This window comes from Cydia amplana, chromosome 13, assembly GCF_948474715.1.
Source record: "Cydia amplana chromosome 13, ilCydAmpl1.1, whole genome shotgun sequence".
In the NCBI taxonomy this organism is placed as follows: Eukaryota; Metazoa; Arthropoda; class Insecta; order Lepidoptera; family Tortricidae; genus Cydia; species Cydia amplana.
The window spans coordinates 12913782-12928332 of NC_086081.1; the positions used below are offsets into that span (position 1 = coordinate 12913782).

At 38.5% G+C, this 14551-nt stretch overlaps 2 protein-coding genes across 3 annotated transcripts; both read right to left on the bottom strand.

The window, feature by feature from the left end:
- Positions 1 to 821: 821 nt before the first annotated feature.
- LOC134653516 (ankyrin-1-like) lies at positions 822 to 3773 on the bottom strand. The gene is made up of 3 exons (XM_063508885.1): positions 2615 to 3773; positions 1808 to 2023; positions 822 to 1037 (listed from the first exon to the last, which is right to left on the bottom strand). Exons 1-3 carry the CDS (start codon positions 3770 to 3772, stop codon positions 822 to 824), a joined length of 1590 nt encoding a protein of 529 aa, XP_063364955.1. The 5' UTR covers position 3773.
- Positions 3774 to 8841: 5068 nt separating this feature from the next.
- LOC134653517 (uncharacterized) lies at positions 8842 to 14491 on the bottom strand. 2 transcript variants are annotated; one of them, XM_063508886.1, is made up of 6 exons: positions 13789 to 14491; positions 12415 to 12503; positions 11521 to 11738; positions 10394 to 10613; positions 9821 to 9966; positions 8842 to 9108 (listed from the first exon to the last, which is right to left on the bottom strand). In XM_063508886.1, exons 1-6 carry the CDS (start codon positions 14453 to 14455, stop codon positions 8886 to 8888), a joined length of 1563 nt encoding a protein of 520 aa, XP_063364956.1. In that variant the 5' UTR covers positions 14456 to 14491; the 3' UTR covers positions 8842 to 8885. The 2 variants fall into 2 exon arrangements, with proteins under 2 accessions (XP_063364956.1, XP_063364957.1); XM_063508887.1 differs by having other exon boundaries at positions 8971 to 9108; positions 9792 to 9966.
- Positions 14492 to 14551: the final 60 nt, after the last annotated feature.

The following is a 14551-nucleotide window of genomic DNA, read 5'->3' on the forward strand; positions in this document are numbered from 1 at the left end:
GAAAGTTCTATGAAATTATGACGTTTACAATATATTATAGATAAATTGCTCTGATAATTAGCTTAAGATAATTTATAAGTATGTTACGATTCATAAGTGCTTGTTGCTAGGCCTACATGAATAAAGTATTTGTATTTTATTTTTGACTTTGACTTTGAACACTTGCACAGTGTGTTCTATCAAAATTGCCACCAAGTTAGCTTACTCTACAAAGGTACCAAAAATTAAAGAAAAGAATCAGATTCTTATAATTTATTGACCATATTTTTATATCACAGTGTGGCCGAAATAGAAGACTTCATGGCGAACGGTGCAAACTTCAAATGAAGCAAGCAGCATTGGTACATCAGGCATTATTTGTATGATATTGTAATTATGTAGATATACCTATATAAGCGAATTATATTTTCATTTTGTACGCTAATAATTACAAAAACTTTGTATATCTTATTAATAAATTATTAATTTGTGCAATATGTGTTTCATTTTTAAATGCGACGTTCCACGGTAAAGGTACCTCATGGCGGTTGGCGCTTACGTCGCGTGGCGCCGCATTAGCCTCGTCCCCGTGACTGTACTTGTACAAGTACAAATTAAATTCGAGTTTTGAACTCATAGAAATAAAAGAAAGTTCCAAATACAAATGCGCCAAAAAAAAATTTTTTTTTTTACAAAAGCTCCAAAATTGCCTTGGGTCTTAACGAAGTTAGTATTATAGCGTAAGCGGCAACCGCCATAATTACCTGTACCTACCTTTATCCGTGGAACGCGTCACAAATAGTCTTCTAGTTTTTGAGATCTTAGTGTGGATGTGTATAATATCAAAGGTATCTTAAATAGTATTTCAATAAAGGTGGTATAGGCAATTTTTCTAAAGCCTGTAAAAACTTTTCAGTTGTCTTGATACCAGAAGATCTTAAAACACTTCTTACTTTTAACCTGGACAAGTGTTTCAATGGCGGCACGTACAGAGAAAGGCACTCTGCTTTGATATTGTCCGCATTGTTGTCTATAAAGGAAAGTAATTGTTTTTGTACCTGAAACAGAAAAGGTCGTAATTTAGAAATTCATGATAATCATGATAGTGGCATCCAAGCTTTGGATCATAGTCTAATAAAACATGGTCTTCTCTTCCCAGAGTGACACAAGCCTACGTCACAATAACATTGCCACTTTATATAGCGCTATCGCATATTATTATATAGCGCCGTCGCATGATTACGTAGGCTTGTGTCAGTCACGTGGTCGGAAGAGAGTACCAGGCGGAGTATATTATTATACCATGCTTTGGATGAAATTATGCTCAAAAGAAGTGGAGTCACAAACACACATTACAATTTCTAGCTACGAAAAGTAGTACCTACCAGACATAAATATATGTTAGAGTTAGACCAACAACAACAACAACAGACCAAGCTAAGTTGGCAAGGTGACATTTTTGATAACCCAGACTGTACAAAGTGTTATTTAGACATCATAATTTCATACAAGTTTGACGGTTAAAATAACACTTGCACCATCTGGGCTATCAAATAAGCTGCCATACTTAGCCTGGTCACAGAATAAATAATAGTACTAAGTACAGAAGACTCACTCTCTAACAAAACGCGTCTGTTACGATCAGCACAGATATGGCCGCTAGGTGGCGACAGCGCCACGCGCGGCTTTCCCCAAAATTGGAGCGGAACGGATGTACTTTTAGGTACCCGTCGCAAAGCGACGAAATCGCGGAGTGAGCCACACCTGGCCTGGTCTAACTTTGTACTTAAATGTTCATGTTATGACGGCTAAATATCTGATAACTTACTTGAACCGGTATCCTGCTCAACCAGCCACAGTTATGTGTAAAAGTCAACAAGTGATCAGGTTCACAGTGCAAGCTGTACGGCAGCATCAGAAGAGTTGTAGCGGGATCAGAAGTGACGGACGCGATGAAGGCATCTGGGAGTATTCGCTGTTCGCTATTTGTAGATAGGCTTGAGTAGTCTACGTTGCAGTTGTGCTCTATGAGTATTTTGAATACCTGAAAATTCATGAATATATAAATTATGTGACAGAGGTGTGTGTAAGATGCAAAACAAACTGGAGAACTCGACAATTGAGAAGTTTAATGTCTGTTTTAGATTAATAACCAAGCAACTGGATAAAAGTTATTGTTACAATAGAAATGGAGTAGTTTATTTACAAGCCCTCTCTGAATAGTAGAAACAACATTGAAAACAAGTTGCATAATACATCCTTGTGGACTTTAATTATTATCACAGTGTACATTATTATCTTATAATCGGTTTTGTAATTAAATAAGCAAGAAGGTATTCTCTCCATCAAGATAGACAAATGGGTGGATCAACTATTTCTTGTTGTTATTCTGTCCGGTCAGCCAAGAGACAATAGTAGCATAGTTTGTTAGAAGACATCGTACATCACCTTCTTCTGACACGCTTGGTGACGACCCTCAATGGAAAGGGTTTATAAGTATCACCAAAAAGCGTGTTTGGTGAATTTAAATGCCTAAAAAACAGGTTTTAAAGAGTGACCCAGGAGAACGTAACCATGGCAACGAGTGACAAGAAAGTTGATTCACCCAAATACAAGCAATGTTTACGGCACTTACCTCTTCAAAACAAGTGCTATGACCAGAGTAATGTATGTACACAAGCGGAGGGCATTCTTCCCTTCGCAGAGCATTCACCGCAACACCATTCATAAGGAACAGGTAAAAGAATTTCCTAAAAGCCTCAAATGCACTATTGTAAATATATTCACAAATATTCAAGTAAGAGTTTAACGGAGCATTTGACTGGTAATGAGGTTGCAGATTGCCGATACGCTCCAGTGTAACAACAAACTCTTCATAAAAGTCGAAGAACTCTGGCCCTAGGTCGTGATTCAGTAGACTCTCTAGAATCTTATATTTGTAGTAGTGTGGCTTACATGCTAATAAAATAAAATCTTTGTTTATCTCATTTTTGTTTGTAACACCCAAAAGTAGACTAAATATTTCATCACAACCGTGATTGAGGGCTACATCTAAAGCTGAGAAACCATCTTTATTCTTTATATGAGGATCAGCACCATTGTCTACCAGAAACTGTACAATGTTCTCATTGTTCCCGTTACAAGCTATTATTAGTGGAGTGTCTCCATTGGCAGTAACTTTGTTTATGTCATCAATGAAAGGTATCATCGCTTTTATGATATCAAATCCACCTTTAAAACATGCCAAGTGAAACGGTGTGTAATCAGTTTCATTTTTGATAGCCAGATCAGCACCTGCATGTAATAATGCAGTCACGGACTTTAACTTCGATGCCAAAGCTGCATCATGTAAAGGTGTGTCCCCGTCAAAGTCTTGTATGTTTATCATCGCTCCGTGGTCAATTAAAAGCTGTATAACTTCCACTCTCCCTTGAGTACTGGCTACATGGAGAGGCGTAACACTCTCAGTGCTGCCATAGTTCGCAATATCCTCAGCACTGTCTAATAAAGCTTTGATAGTTTTCAATGAACTGTGATGACGACAAGCTAAGTATAAAGCTGTGTGGCCTTCGTGTGTCTCTGCTAAAGGTCTGCAGTCAGGGTGCTTAAGAATGAGGACCAAGCTCTTATAGCTGTCATTAGCGGCGGCTTCGTGAAGGCAGGTCCATCCCCTATTGTCCACACAATTTGGATTCACTTTCTTCAGCAAACGGTGCACATTTTGAAAATCGTTTTTCCTTGCAGCTATGTTTAATGGGTTGGAAGTGTTTGGATTGAGCGAACTGAAGTCCATGCTTGCTATGTACAATACTTAAGTTATTTGTAGTTTTGTATTTTATCCAAATATATTAATAAACTATAAAATACCTATTTTCCGTTGCACTATGATTGCACAATGAGATGTTGTTTACAATTACTGTAAGTTCTACATGATATATTATGATAAAAATGCAGTTCATAAAACAATTCGACTACAGCTTGAAATCGAAATGCAAATTCACTTTTAGTTAGGCGTTAAAAGTATTATGAGAAATTCGAAAAAAATTGCTGAAATCAATGACATACAATGACATGACACCGACTTTGACACTTGACGGAAACGTTCAGATACTACTCCGCGTTAGTTTATCTGCATTAATTTGATACATGAAAACTGGGCCGATTTTGTTTGCCGATGTCGATATTTTTTGGCACATTACGTGTGAAATCACTACACCTCATAAAAAACGAAGTCCCCCGCCGCGTCTGTCTGTTTGTGCGTTTGCTTTCCAATCTTTGGTAACAACATAAATATAAATCAAGTTGTACGATATGATTATGTCGATATTAAACATTAAAATACCTTAACACAAACCCACCTTTCTGTTTTGTTTTATTCGTTTCCTCAAAGGTTACCTGGAAGAGATCCCATACAGGGATAAGTTCGCCTTTGTTGTATTTAATTTACTCTGTAACTATGTTTCTCGTGTTTTTATTTCCATGTGCAATAAAGTATATACATACATACATACACAATAAAAAAATGTAAAGTATATAGAAAAATATTTTATTTTCCTTCATATTTTTCGGGCTCTGGCGTGGTACGTCGTTCTTTGATTCGTTCGCAGTGTTCGCACTTATGCTAGCGACATTGTTTCGTTCCGTCCGTTTTCCGTTTCACTCAGTCAAGCGCTCTCCAATCCCACTGAACTAATGAACCTAAAGACCGATTAAGAGCGCGCAAAAAGAATTAGTTCCTTACGGTCCTTCACGGGATTTTATTATTAACAGTTCTTAGTTCGGGACCGACACAAGCCTAAAAAGCGGCAACTTTGAAAAACGTTGGCGCGAAGGGTAATCGTCGCATAGAAACTTTGAATTTCACGCTACGCTAATAAAGTTGTTTGAACTGCTATTAGTCGAGTGTGCTCAGGGCATAAAAAGGTCAACGACGGCGTTGCGTGAAAAAGAGATTTTCTTTGGCAGGATGGTCCTTAGGACCCAAGGATGAATTTAAGAAGTGGAGCCACCCAATTTTTGATGCAGGTAGGGGGAGGGGGGGTTTTAAGCGTCTGCGACGTCTAAGGTTAATATTTGTCTACTTTCCTATTAGTCAAATCAGCTTCTTTTTAGGGTTCCGTACCCAAGAGGGTAAAAACGGGACCCTATTACTAAGACTCCGCTGTCCGTCCGTCCGTCCGTCTGTCACCAGGCTGTATCTCACAGACAGTTGAAATTTTCACAGATGATGTATTTCTGTTGCCGCTATAACAACAAATACTAAAAACAGAATAAAATAATGATTTAAGTGGGGCTCCCATAAAATAAACGTGATTTTTGACCGAAGTTAAGCAACGTCGGGCGGGATCAGTACTTGGATGGGTGACCGTTTTTTTTGCTTGTTTTTTTGCTTGGCTTGCTCTATTTTTTGTTGATGGTGCGGAACCCTCCGTGCGCGAGTCCGACTTGCACTTGGCCGGTTTTTTATTTAGAACTGTCAAAACGATTTTCTAATATCTGAAATTTATATGAAAACGTGTGTAGTGACGTCACGGTCAACTCACCTACTTTTTATATTTCAATCCAATTTATTAAATAGAAATAGTATTTAAAAATAACTGCTATCTATGTTTTTTCTAATAATTATCTGGTGCTTTATTTCATGCACGGTGTGAAATAATTTATTTTAAGTAGAGGAAAGTACCCAATTAATAATAATAATAATAATAAGACGTTTATTCAAAGAGTTTGAACATAGGTACATAATAAAAGTACACAATAATGCTTACAAACTAATTGAAAGGGAAGGTGGCTCAGCTAATTCTGTTTAGTTTAGGTTTTAAGTAGAGTTTAGTATCATTTTCAACTAAATCAAAGATGTAGACAGAGATTTCATCCAAATCGGTTCATTGTTTTTTGATTCCCCATACAATCCTACACCTTACCTTTAATTTTTAAGGGATTTTTTTTTTGATATAAACTATCCTATGTTCTTCCCTGGGTCTCAAACTAGCTCTATACTTACCAAATAGTATCTAAATCGGTTCAGCAGTTATTGAATCCCCATACAAATTTCCACCTCCCTTTTCACACCCCTAAGGGATTATTTTTGAGATTAAAAGTATCCTATGTTCTTCCCTGGGACTCAAAACCATCTCTATACCAAAGGGTGTAGCAGGATAAGCCTTCAAAAATTGCCCCCAAAGCTTTGAATTCAAAACTACTACCAGTTGATGCCCCGTCAAATGAAAATAATCCACACCAATTTTTAACCCTCTACTGCCGCCTGGAACCCCGTGACATTCATTTAACCCTAAAAAGTTTTTATTTTTTTTCTCAAAAAGTATAAAACGGACAATTATGAAATTTTTCATAAATGTTGATGTCATCTATACAAACTATGAAAAAAAAAACTAACTCTCTACTTACTTATTTTCCTAGAAAAAAACCTAAATAAAAAAATAAAACACCCTGTATATCAGTTCAAGCTCGTCGTACTATCACCATTTTTGTACTAATTATTAACCAACTACCTATCTACATAATATATAAGTTTCATGTAAATAACAAAGGTGGAACAGTGTGAAAATATAAGTATTGTTCAGTACGTACCATGTATGTAACACGCTTACCAAACGTTGACGACACTAGTAAAAGATATCGGCCCGCCAACCGGGAAGCCATCCGTAATCATTTTTTTTTGTTAATTACGAAAAAAATATTTGAAAATCGAACACGGCCAGCATCACGGCCGAGGGCCATTTTTTTTAATTTATTTCGCTTGCAGGACTCAAGAACTTACATAAAATGCTAAGTAACTCAATTACGTAGTACCTTTTTACAAAACAATAAAGTAAAATAAACAGAAACACTTGTTCGAATAAGTATTAATGAGTTTCATTTGTCCTCCATTTCAAATTAACAAAAAAAAAATTATTACGGATGGCTTCCCGGTTGGCGGGCCGATATCTTTTACTAGTGTCGTCAACGTTTGGTAAGCGTGTTACATACATGGTACGTACTGAACAATACTTATATTTTCACACTGTTCCACCTTTGTTATTTACATGAAACTTATATATTATGTAGATAGGTAATTGGTTAATAATTAGTACAAAAATGGTGATAGTACGACGAGCTTGAACTGATATACAGGGTGTTTTATTTTTTTATTTAGGTTTTTTTTCTAGGAAAATAAGTAAGTAGAGAGTTAGTTTTTTTTTTGATAGTTTGTATAGATGACATCAACATTTATGAAAAATTTCATAATTGTCCGTTTTATACTTTTTGAGAAAAAAAATAAAAACTTTTTAGGGTTAAATGAATGTCACGGGGTTCCAGGCGGCAGTAGAGGGTTAAAAATTGGTGTGGATTATTTTCATTTGACGGGGCATCAACTGGTAGTAGTTTTGAACTCAAAGCTTTGGGGGCAATTTTTGAAGGCTTATCCTGCTACACCCTTTCAACTAAATTAGTTCAGTCAGCAGTTTAAGCGGTTAAAGAGGAATTGAAAGAAAAGTTTTTTTTTTTTCATATTTTATGTGTTTTTACTTCGGAATGGTGTCATTATGATATCATAAATGAATTCGGCATCCCCGATTTATACGAAAACGATACTCTGATGCTCCACTTCTTAAATCCATCCTTGGGTCCTAAGGACTAATCTTGACAAAGGAAATTTTTTGTTCATGCAACGCCGTCGTTTAGGGCCTACACCTTGGACTATAACTTCGATATATACATATAACATTCGATGTATGACTTCGATTATTAACAACAAGCCGATTTAAAAAATCAATATCAATTTTTATTATCTGTATAAATCATAATATTCATAATGATATTAACTGGTAATGCTAATTACAAGTATCGACTTAGTAAAAATATAACAATAAATATTTATTATCGTCGCAACGTTATGTAGCTAAAGATTATAATCTACAAAATACTAATTACAATAAAAATATCAAAATAATTTTAAATTATTACAATCAAATTATAAATTGGAGTTTGATTCGTTAAATCAAATTAGATGTAGAATGTCAGAGAGTCTTAGAATTATAAAGCCAAGAAACTTAGTTCTATAAAGTTGACCTGCCAACAAGAGAAGCCAAAATAATACCCATCTCTTTTTCTATTACAATAATCAAGTGAAAAAGCGATATATGGATTTACGGCTACACTACGGTTGCCAGTTATTTTGAAGGCTTAATAATTCTAGTCAGGGAGTCATATTTTTCTTGTGCATGCACTTATTAATGTCCTAAACTTTCTATTGCACTGCACTTATTAAAGTTGTAAACTTTATAAATAGAAATGCAGTTCGATGTTATACCGAAAACTTGTAAGCTTCGTAATGATTAAAATCAACAAGTCATGTTTGTGACTCCTGTAATTATGTCAATATTTATTGATACATAATCTATAATCAATCTTAAATCAACATTATCATAATCACTAACATTGATTACTCGTAGAGCATTTATTGATGTCTAACACATTCACTGCCCCCGACGCACATGTGCGTCCACCGTCATACAAGTTTGTTCCTGGCAGTGAATGCGCTAATAAATACTGACTTCAGCAGTATTTTGAAATTTACATGTTTTCCCGTAGATACAACGAGAAGAAAGGAGGGACCCCATCTAAGAGCTTGGCTCCATCATTGATGGATTTTATTGCACAATCCCACCCTAAAATTATTTACCGTACTTATGCGTTTTTTGAGATTGTCGTACAATTTAGAATTCAAGAAGTTCGAATATGGAAGTTAGAGGTAACTACGTTTGTCTATTCGCCTGCTTAACAAATTATATTTTTTTGGCTGACTATTTAATTACTTCTCCAACTTAATCCTCAATCTGGGACCTCATCCTAAGACCTCACAGCGGCGCTCACAGTCTGACGTTCATTTTCAGTACTTTCTGCTATTTCGGTAAAGTTAACTGATACTTAAGAGGGGATAAAGCTCCTCTCGACAGCGAGCTGGCCCGGGGCGACCTGGGGGCGCGGGGGGACCTCGGGGAGCGCGGGGCGTGCGAGCGCGCGGTGGGATAGGGGCGCGGGCGCAGCTCCTCCGCGCTGCGGAAGGGTGCGCGCGTCGAGCGCCGCCGGTGGAGTGAAGATACCCATGTGTCTTGGAGGAGGCATCTGAAAAACGATGAGGTTGAAGAACAAGCATCAATCGCTGTCGTCGGACTAAAATAGTCGGCGAGGCTTATTGCCTGTAGAACTAGAGAAGCTTCGCTTCTAGAGAAGGCCTTAAAACAAAGTAGTCTGGCGATCTAAGGGATGTACTGCGGACATAGAATTTCGAAAATTGACCGTTTTTATCTACCGCTCTTCAAGCAACAGAGGGAGATAATTCAATTAAATTCAACAGTGGTTACTCATAGGAGTACGTCTGAATATCTGTCAAGTTAAACCAGTTTGACAGCACTGGCTTCCCTCGAACTTTGGTTTTCGATGTTTGTGCTAGTGCCCTGGTTCAGATCACGGATAATTGTTGAATTAAGCCATGGCAGGTCGTCAAGGGCGGCCTAGTTCCAGCAATGGACCTCTTTCGACTGTTATTTCGATGATGATGATGTAAAGAAGAATACATTAACAGCAAGATTAAAAATGTGAAATGGTTGTTCAATGTGAAAAATGGGATGATGTGATTGATGACGAGGTATCGGAATTTTCGTTTCATTTAAATAAACTCTAACGAAGTTTTGTTTATACAATGCACAATGTTAAGTTAAGAAATATCAATAAATTATGGATATGTATGCTTCCGATCCCTGTCAATGAAAATGTCAACCATGACATACACATCAAACATCATTAACCTCAGTATATGTCTTCAACATCATCTTACTTCTCTAGGTCATTAAGTATTTTGTTGGGAGTAGATGCTGCGGGTGGTTTTGAGCGGCTGAGCTTCGCGCGAGTCGTCTGTAGCATGTGCTGCGTCACCAGTGGCTGGTTAGGTTGGTTTTGGGGTTTGGTGCGGACTGGGTGATCCTGGAACATGTCAGACAAAATCGATAAAACTTTGAAAATGACTATCAGGTTTATTGCACAACAATAGATAAGGACACCATTGACACTAAGGTGATAGCGTACTAGCCCCAATATTTTTATCGAATCCATAAAAATGTATAAAAAGGACTTAGGACTATGGCGGCAAGAGAAATTGTGTAGTCTGATAAATTCAAAATGTGCAAAACGCGTACCTTGAAGAATGGGTCTGTCATCTGTATTGTTGACTTTCTTTGATCACAGTATTCGAACGGTTTTTTTTAAAGCTATAGTGACTAAACCCCTCTTTCATAAAACTTAGCAAACCATTGTTCAATTTTGTCCCTTTCTAACAAACACAAATTTCACAATGACAAGCAAGAACAAACGATAATCCACGGCTACTAAATAAAGCTACAACAATCCTCACCTTCGCCTTCTTTAATTTAACATTAGCTATATCCTCTGGTGTGATCGTAAGCCTAGGCCCAGATGTCCTAGGCGGGGCGGAGCCACATCTAGGTATTGTGTTGGAACGTCCGAGCTTTGGTCCTGATGTTGGTGGTAGTGGCGGTGGTGGAGGTGGCGGTGGTGGCGGTGGTGGAGGGGGCGGTGCGGAGGGTCCACGGGATGGTGTCTGTTGCTGCAACCTAAAAATAGTAAATTTGTTCATTACTATATCAGTTCTCGCTGGCAAGGTGTAGGTATAATTCAAGTCAATAAATTTCAATATCTTTTACATCCACATACAGAATGTTGGAAAAATATTCACACTCTTAGACAGTTTTAGATCGCTCATAGGATACTAGAGAGAAGTAAAAGTAGTTTCTTTGCGAGATTGTATCAGAAATGAAACGATAATATCCCCAGAATAGCCTGCAGAGTACCTTAGGAGTATGAACTATGTGGCAGCTCGCTTTGGCAAATGCCAGATGCTGGACTAAATGTTTTCTCTCGGTGACAAACTAGCGAGTCAGGATTGCCGAATGTTAAGATCCGAATTAGAGTCTGTGCGGAAATAGAAGAGTCGTGGAATGTATGGGGCCCAATACATTCTACGACTCTTCTCTTTCCGAACAGACTCTACTGAAGTTTTCGGATGGTCACTTTTTTCAATCAATCAATCAATGATGATCATTTGATCAATTATAGAATTGACAAGTATCAAGAAGTTATCGCCGCGATAGTAATTTAAATGTTGGGATAGAAACCAGAGCACAGCACGAGCACCAACAATTAATTTGTAACGGGTTTTAATTTTTATCTTGTCTAGTTGTTCCCGCAGCGCTTCGTTCTCTCACGCCAGCCGCTGTCAGTCTCACTTCCTCTCGAAGAAGCCTGTATAGCTCTCTCTCTCTCCTTCGTGCCTCAGCGCTAGACATAATATTTTTACCTGAACTCCTCCATCTGCTCGATCTTGGAGTTCATCTTGTCTAGCTGTTCCAACAGCGCATCGATCCCCCACGCCAGCCGCTCTGTCAGCTCTCTCACTTCCTCTCCAAGAAGCCTGTATGCTCTCTCTCTTTCGTGCCTCAGCGCTAGACATAATATATTTACCTGAACTTCTCTTCCATCTGTTCAATTTTGGTGTTCATCTTGTCTAATTGTTCCCGCAATGCATCGTTCTCCCACGCCAGCCGCGCTTGCCGTCCCTCAACATCTTTAAGGTACAGTCGCAGCTCTCTCACTTCCTCTCGAAGGCCCTCCCGTCCTTCTCGCTCTGACCCGTGCTTCCGCGCCGGGTCCCGGAGTATGGCCGTTATGGATTCGTAACTCTGGAATAGTGTAAAATAATGTTTAGGTGCGTTAAAAACAACAACAAGGTACTTACCTAGGTACCTACCTACTTAAATCCAAGACAGAGTCACGTCGGACTCAAAGTTAAATTACGTTTAGCTCTTATAATATTTAACATTTTAGTTTTGGGTACACGGGTCGGCCTGTTTTTTGCCTAAAACACTCTAACCGTCATAATCATCAGATAGGAACATTTTTTTGTTAAAATTTAAATGTCATCGAAAGTTCAAGTCCTATAAAAGATGAAGTGTCCCAAAATTTGATTTATTATTTCAATAAGTACATCATCATCTTCCTCGCGTTGTCCCGGCATTTTGCCACGGCTCATGGGAGCCTGGGGTCCGTTTGGCAACTAATCCCAGTAATTGGCGTGGGCACTAGTTTTTACGAAAGCGACTGCCATCTGACCTTCGAACCCAGAGGGTAAACTAGGCCCGTGTTGGGATTAGTCCGGTTTCCTCACGATGTTTTCCTTCACCGAAAAGCGACTGGTAAATATCAAATGATATTTCGTACATAAGTTCCTAAAAACTCATCGGTACGAGCCGGGGTTTGAGTTTGAACCCGCGACCTCCGGATTGTAAGTCGCACGCTCTTACCGCTAGGCCACCAGCGCTTTCATTATTTCAATAAGTACAAATAAAAATAAATTACCTTCATGCCAATCCATGTGCAAAGATCAACAAACTTCCAAGTCTTAGTTGCGTTTCGGCGGTGGCTCCTCTCTCTCCTCGGCGACCCTCCTGACAACATAAACCATTCCACCTCACTCAAATCATTAGCGTCTATGCCGCACTCAATTTCCACTTCCACCTTCACAATCTCCTTGGAGGCACTCATAGCTAGGAGTTCGATTTACAAATTACAAACCTACATGGCCGGATTTTACAACCAGCCAGCTACATTTTGAAAAAAAAAAAAACATTAAAACAAGTTCCGCGACTAAAACATGTATGCGTATGGACTTCCAATTTGTTATTGACCGTTGGGAGTTAAAATCTCGAATGATGTCACCGATCTATATTCGTCATTGACGAGATGTTGTAGGTACTTACATAAAATAAAGAAACAGACAGTTATCACCAAGATAACATGGGTTCAATAAAAAGTTCAATGTGTAATGACGGATTAGGACTATGTTTATCGATGATTACATATTTTTATTAATGGTTCGGAGACAAATGCTGGGGCCAGACAAAATTGTTTCCTAATAGGATTTTTAAAAAGATTGACATTTAGATCTTGCACATGGCAATGTGTCCTCGCCAAGGTTAGTACAATGTCCTGTCGTCTTACTAGGTCAAGGTGAATAAACTTATTGTGTTCTCTGAGCTAATAGCCGGAGAGCTAGCCACGGCAATAGGTATGCAATTTATAGAGCAACGAAATCCCTCTAGTTAGTATGCCATACTATCATTATTAATTAATCCGGGCGCCTGGCAGCTGTCTAGCGGTGGGTGTGGGAGTGGATGGGCAACAAAGTGGTTGTAAAATCAATTGAAGGTGTGCAATTTATAGAGCTCTGTGTTTGGTGTGATATAATAGCTAATTATGTATTTAATTCAAATATAACAATGCCAGGCGTTTTATTTGGGGGAAAAGTAGTGCCAGGTGATAAAAATACACAATTACTCGTGCGCCTGTAGGAAGATCACGAGCAAATTGCACCTGACTCACAATCTATGCGTAAAGCAATTGTGAGTACTTCCTGCAGGCGCACAAAGTGATTGTGTATTTTCATCACCTGGCACTATTTTTCCCCCAAATAAAACGCCTGGCATTGTTATATTTGAATTAAATATATAATTAGCTATTATATCACACCAAACACAGAGCTCTATAAATTGCACACCATCAATTGATTTTACAACCACTTTGTTGCCCATCCACTCCCACACCCACCGCTAGACAGCTGCCAGGCGCCCGGATTAATTAATAATGATAGTACGGCATATTAACTAGAGGGATTTCGTTGCTCTATAAATTGCATACCTATTTCCGTGGCTAGCTCTTAGACCAGTAGCTTACCTGGGGTGTTGTTCCCGGATTTGTTAAAACTTCTATTCTTCCTCGACTTGTGGAGTGCGTCTTTGAACAAATTTGACTCAGATATTGGCTTTCTTTTCCTCACTTTGAAGGTTTGACTACTGCTCAATGACTTAAACGAGACATCCGATGTGGAAGATAGTTGACTCGATGACACTGTGGGCCGGAGTGTTATACCCTCTTTGACTAAACTCGGAGATCGCGTAAAACTTGAATTTTTTGTTTGTTTCCAAGGTCTAAAAATTCTGTCTTCATCGTGAGAATCGCGTCTTACTCGTTTTGTTCGTAAGTTATCCTCAGAGGTAGATGTGGAGCCTTGTGTGTTAAAATCTTTTGAGAACGAGAGGCTCACGTCAGAAACTCCGCAGTTGATAGCCAGCTCGCAAGGGTCCGTCTGCGTGGAAGTGTTTTCGATACTTTGCGATGGGCTGGACGCTTCAGTCGCCATAATACTCACGAACGGCGGGGTTATATTGCCCTCGTCTTTACTCCTATCCTGAGATGATACATAACAACTTGGATCCCAAGACGTCTCAGCTGTGTTCTCTTTAGAACATCTCACCAGTTCGACGGAATCCATCGAAACGTCCCCTTCAGCGGAGTTTGAAGTATTATTGACAACATTTACTTTTTCTTTATTTAAAGCCATACCGTTATATTACAAAACTTCAGTCACACGTGCAAAGCTAGCAAAAAGTTTTAATACCAATTTTTTTTAGTCTACCCCCCATAGTCAGTACATATT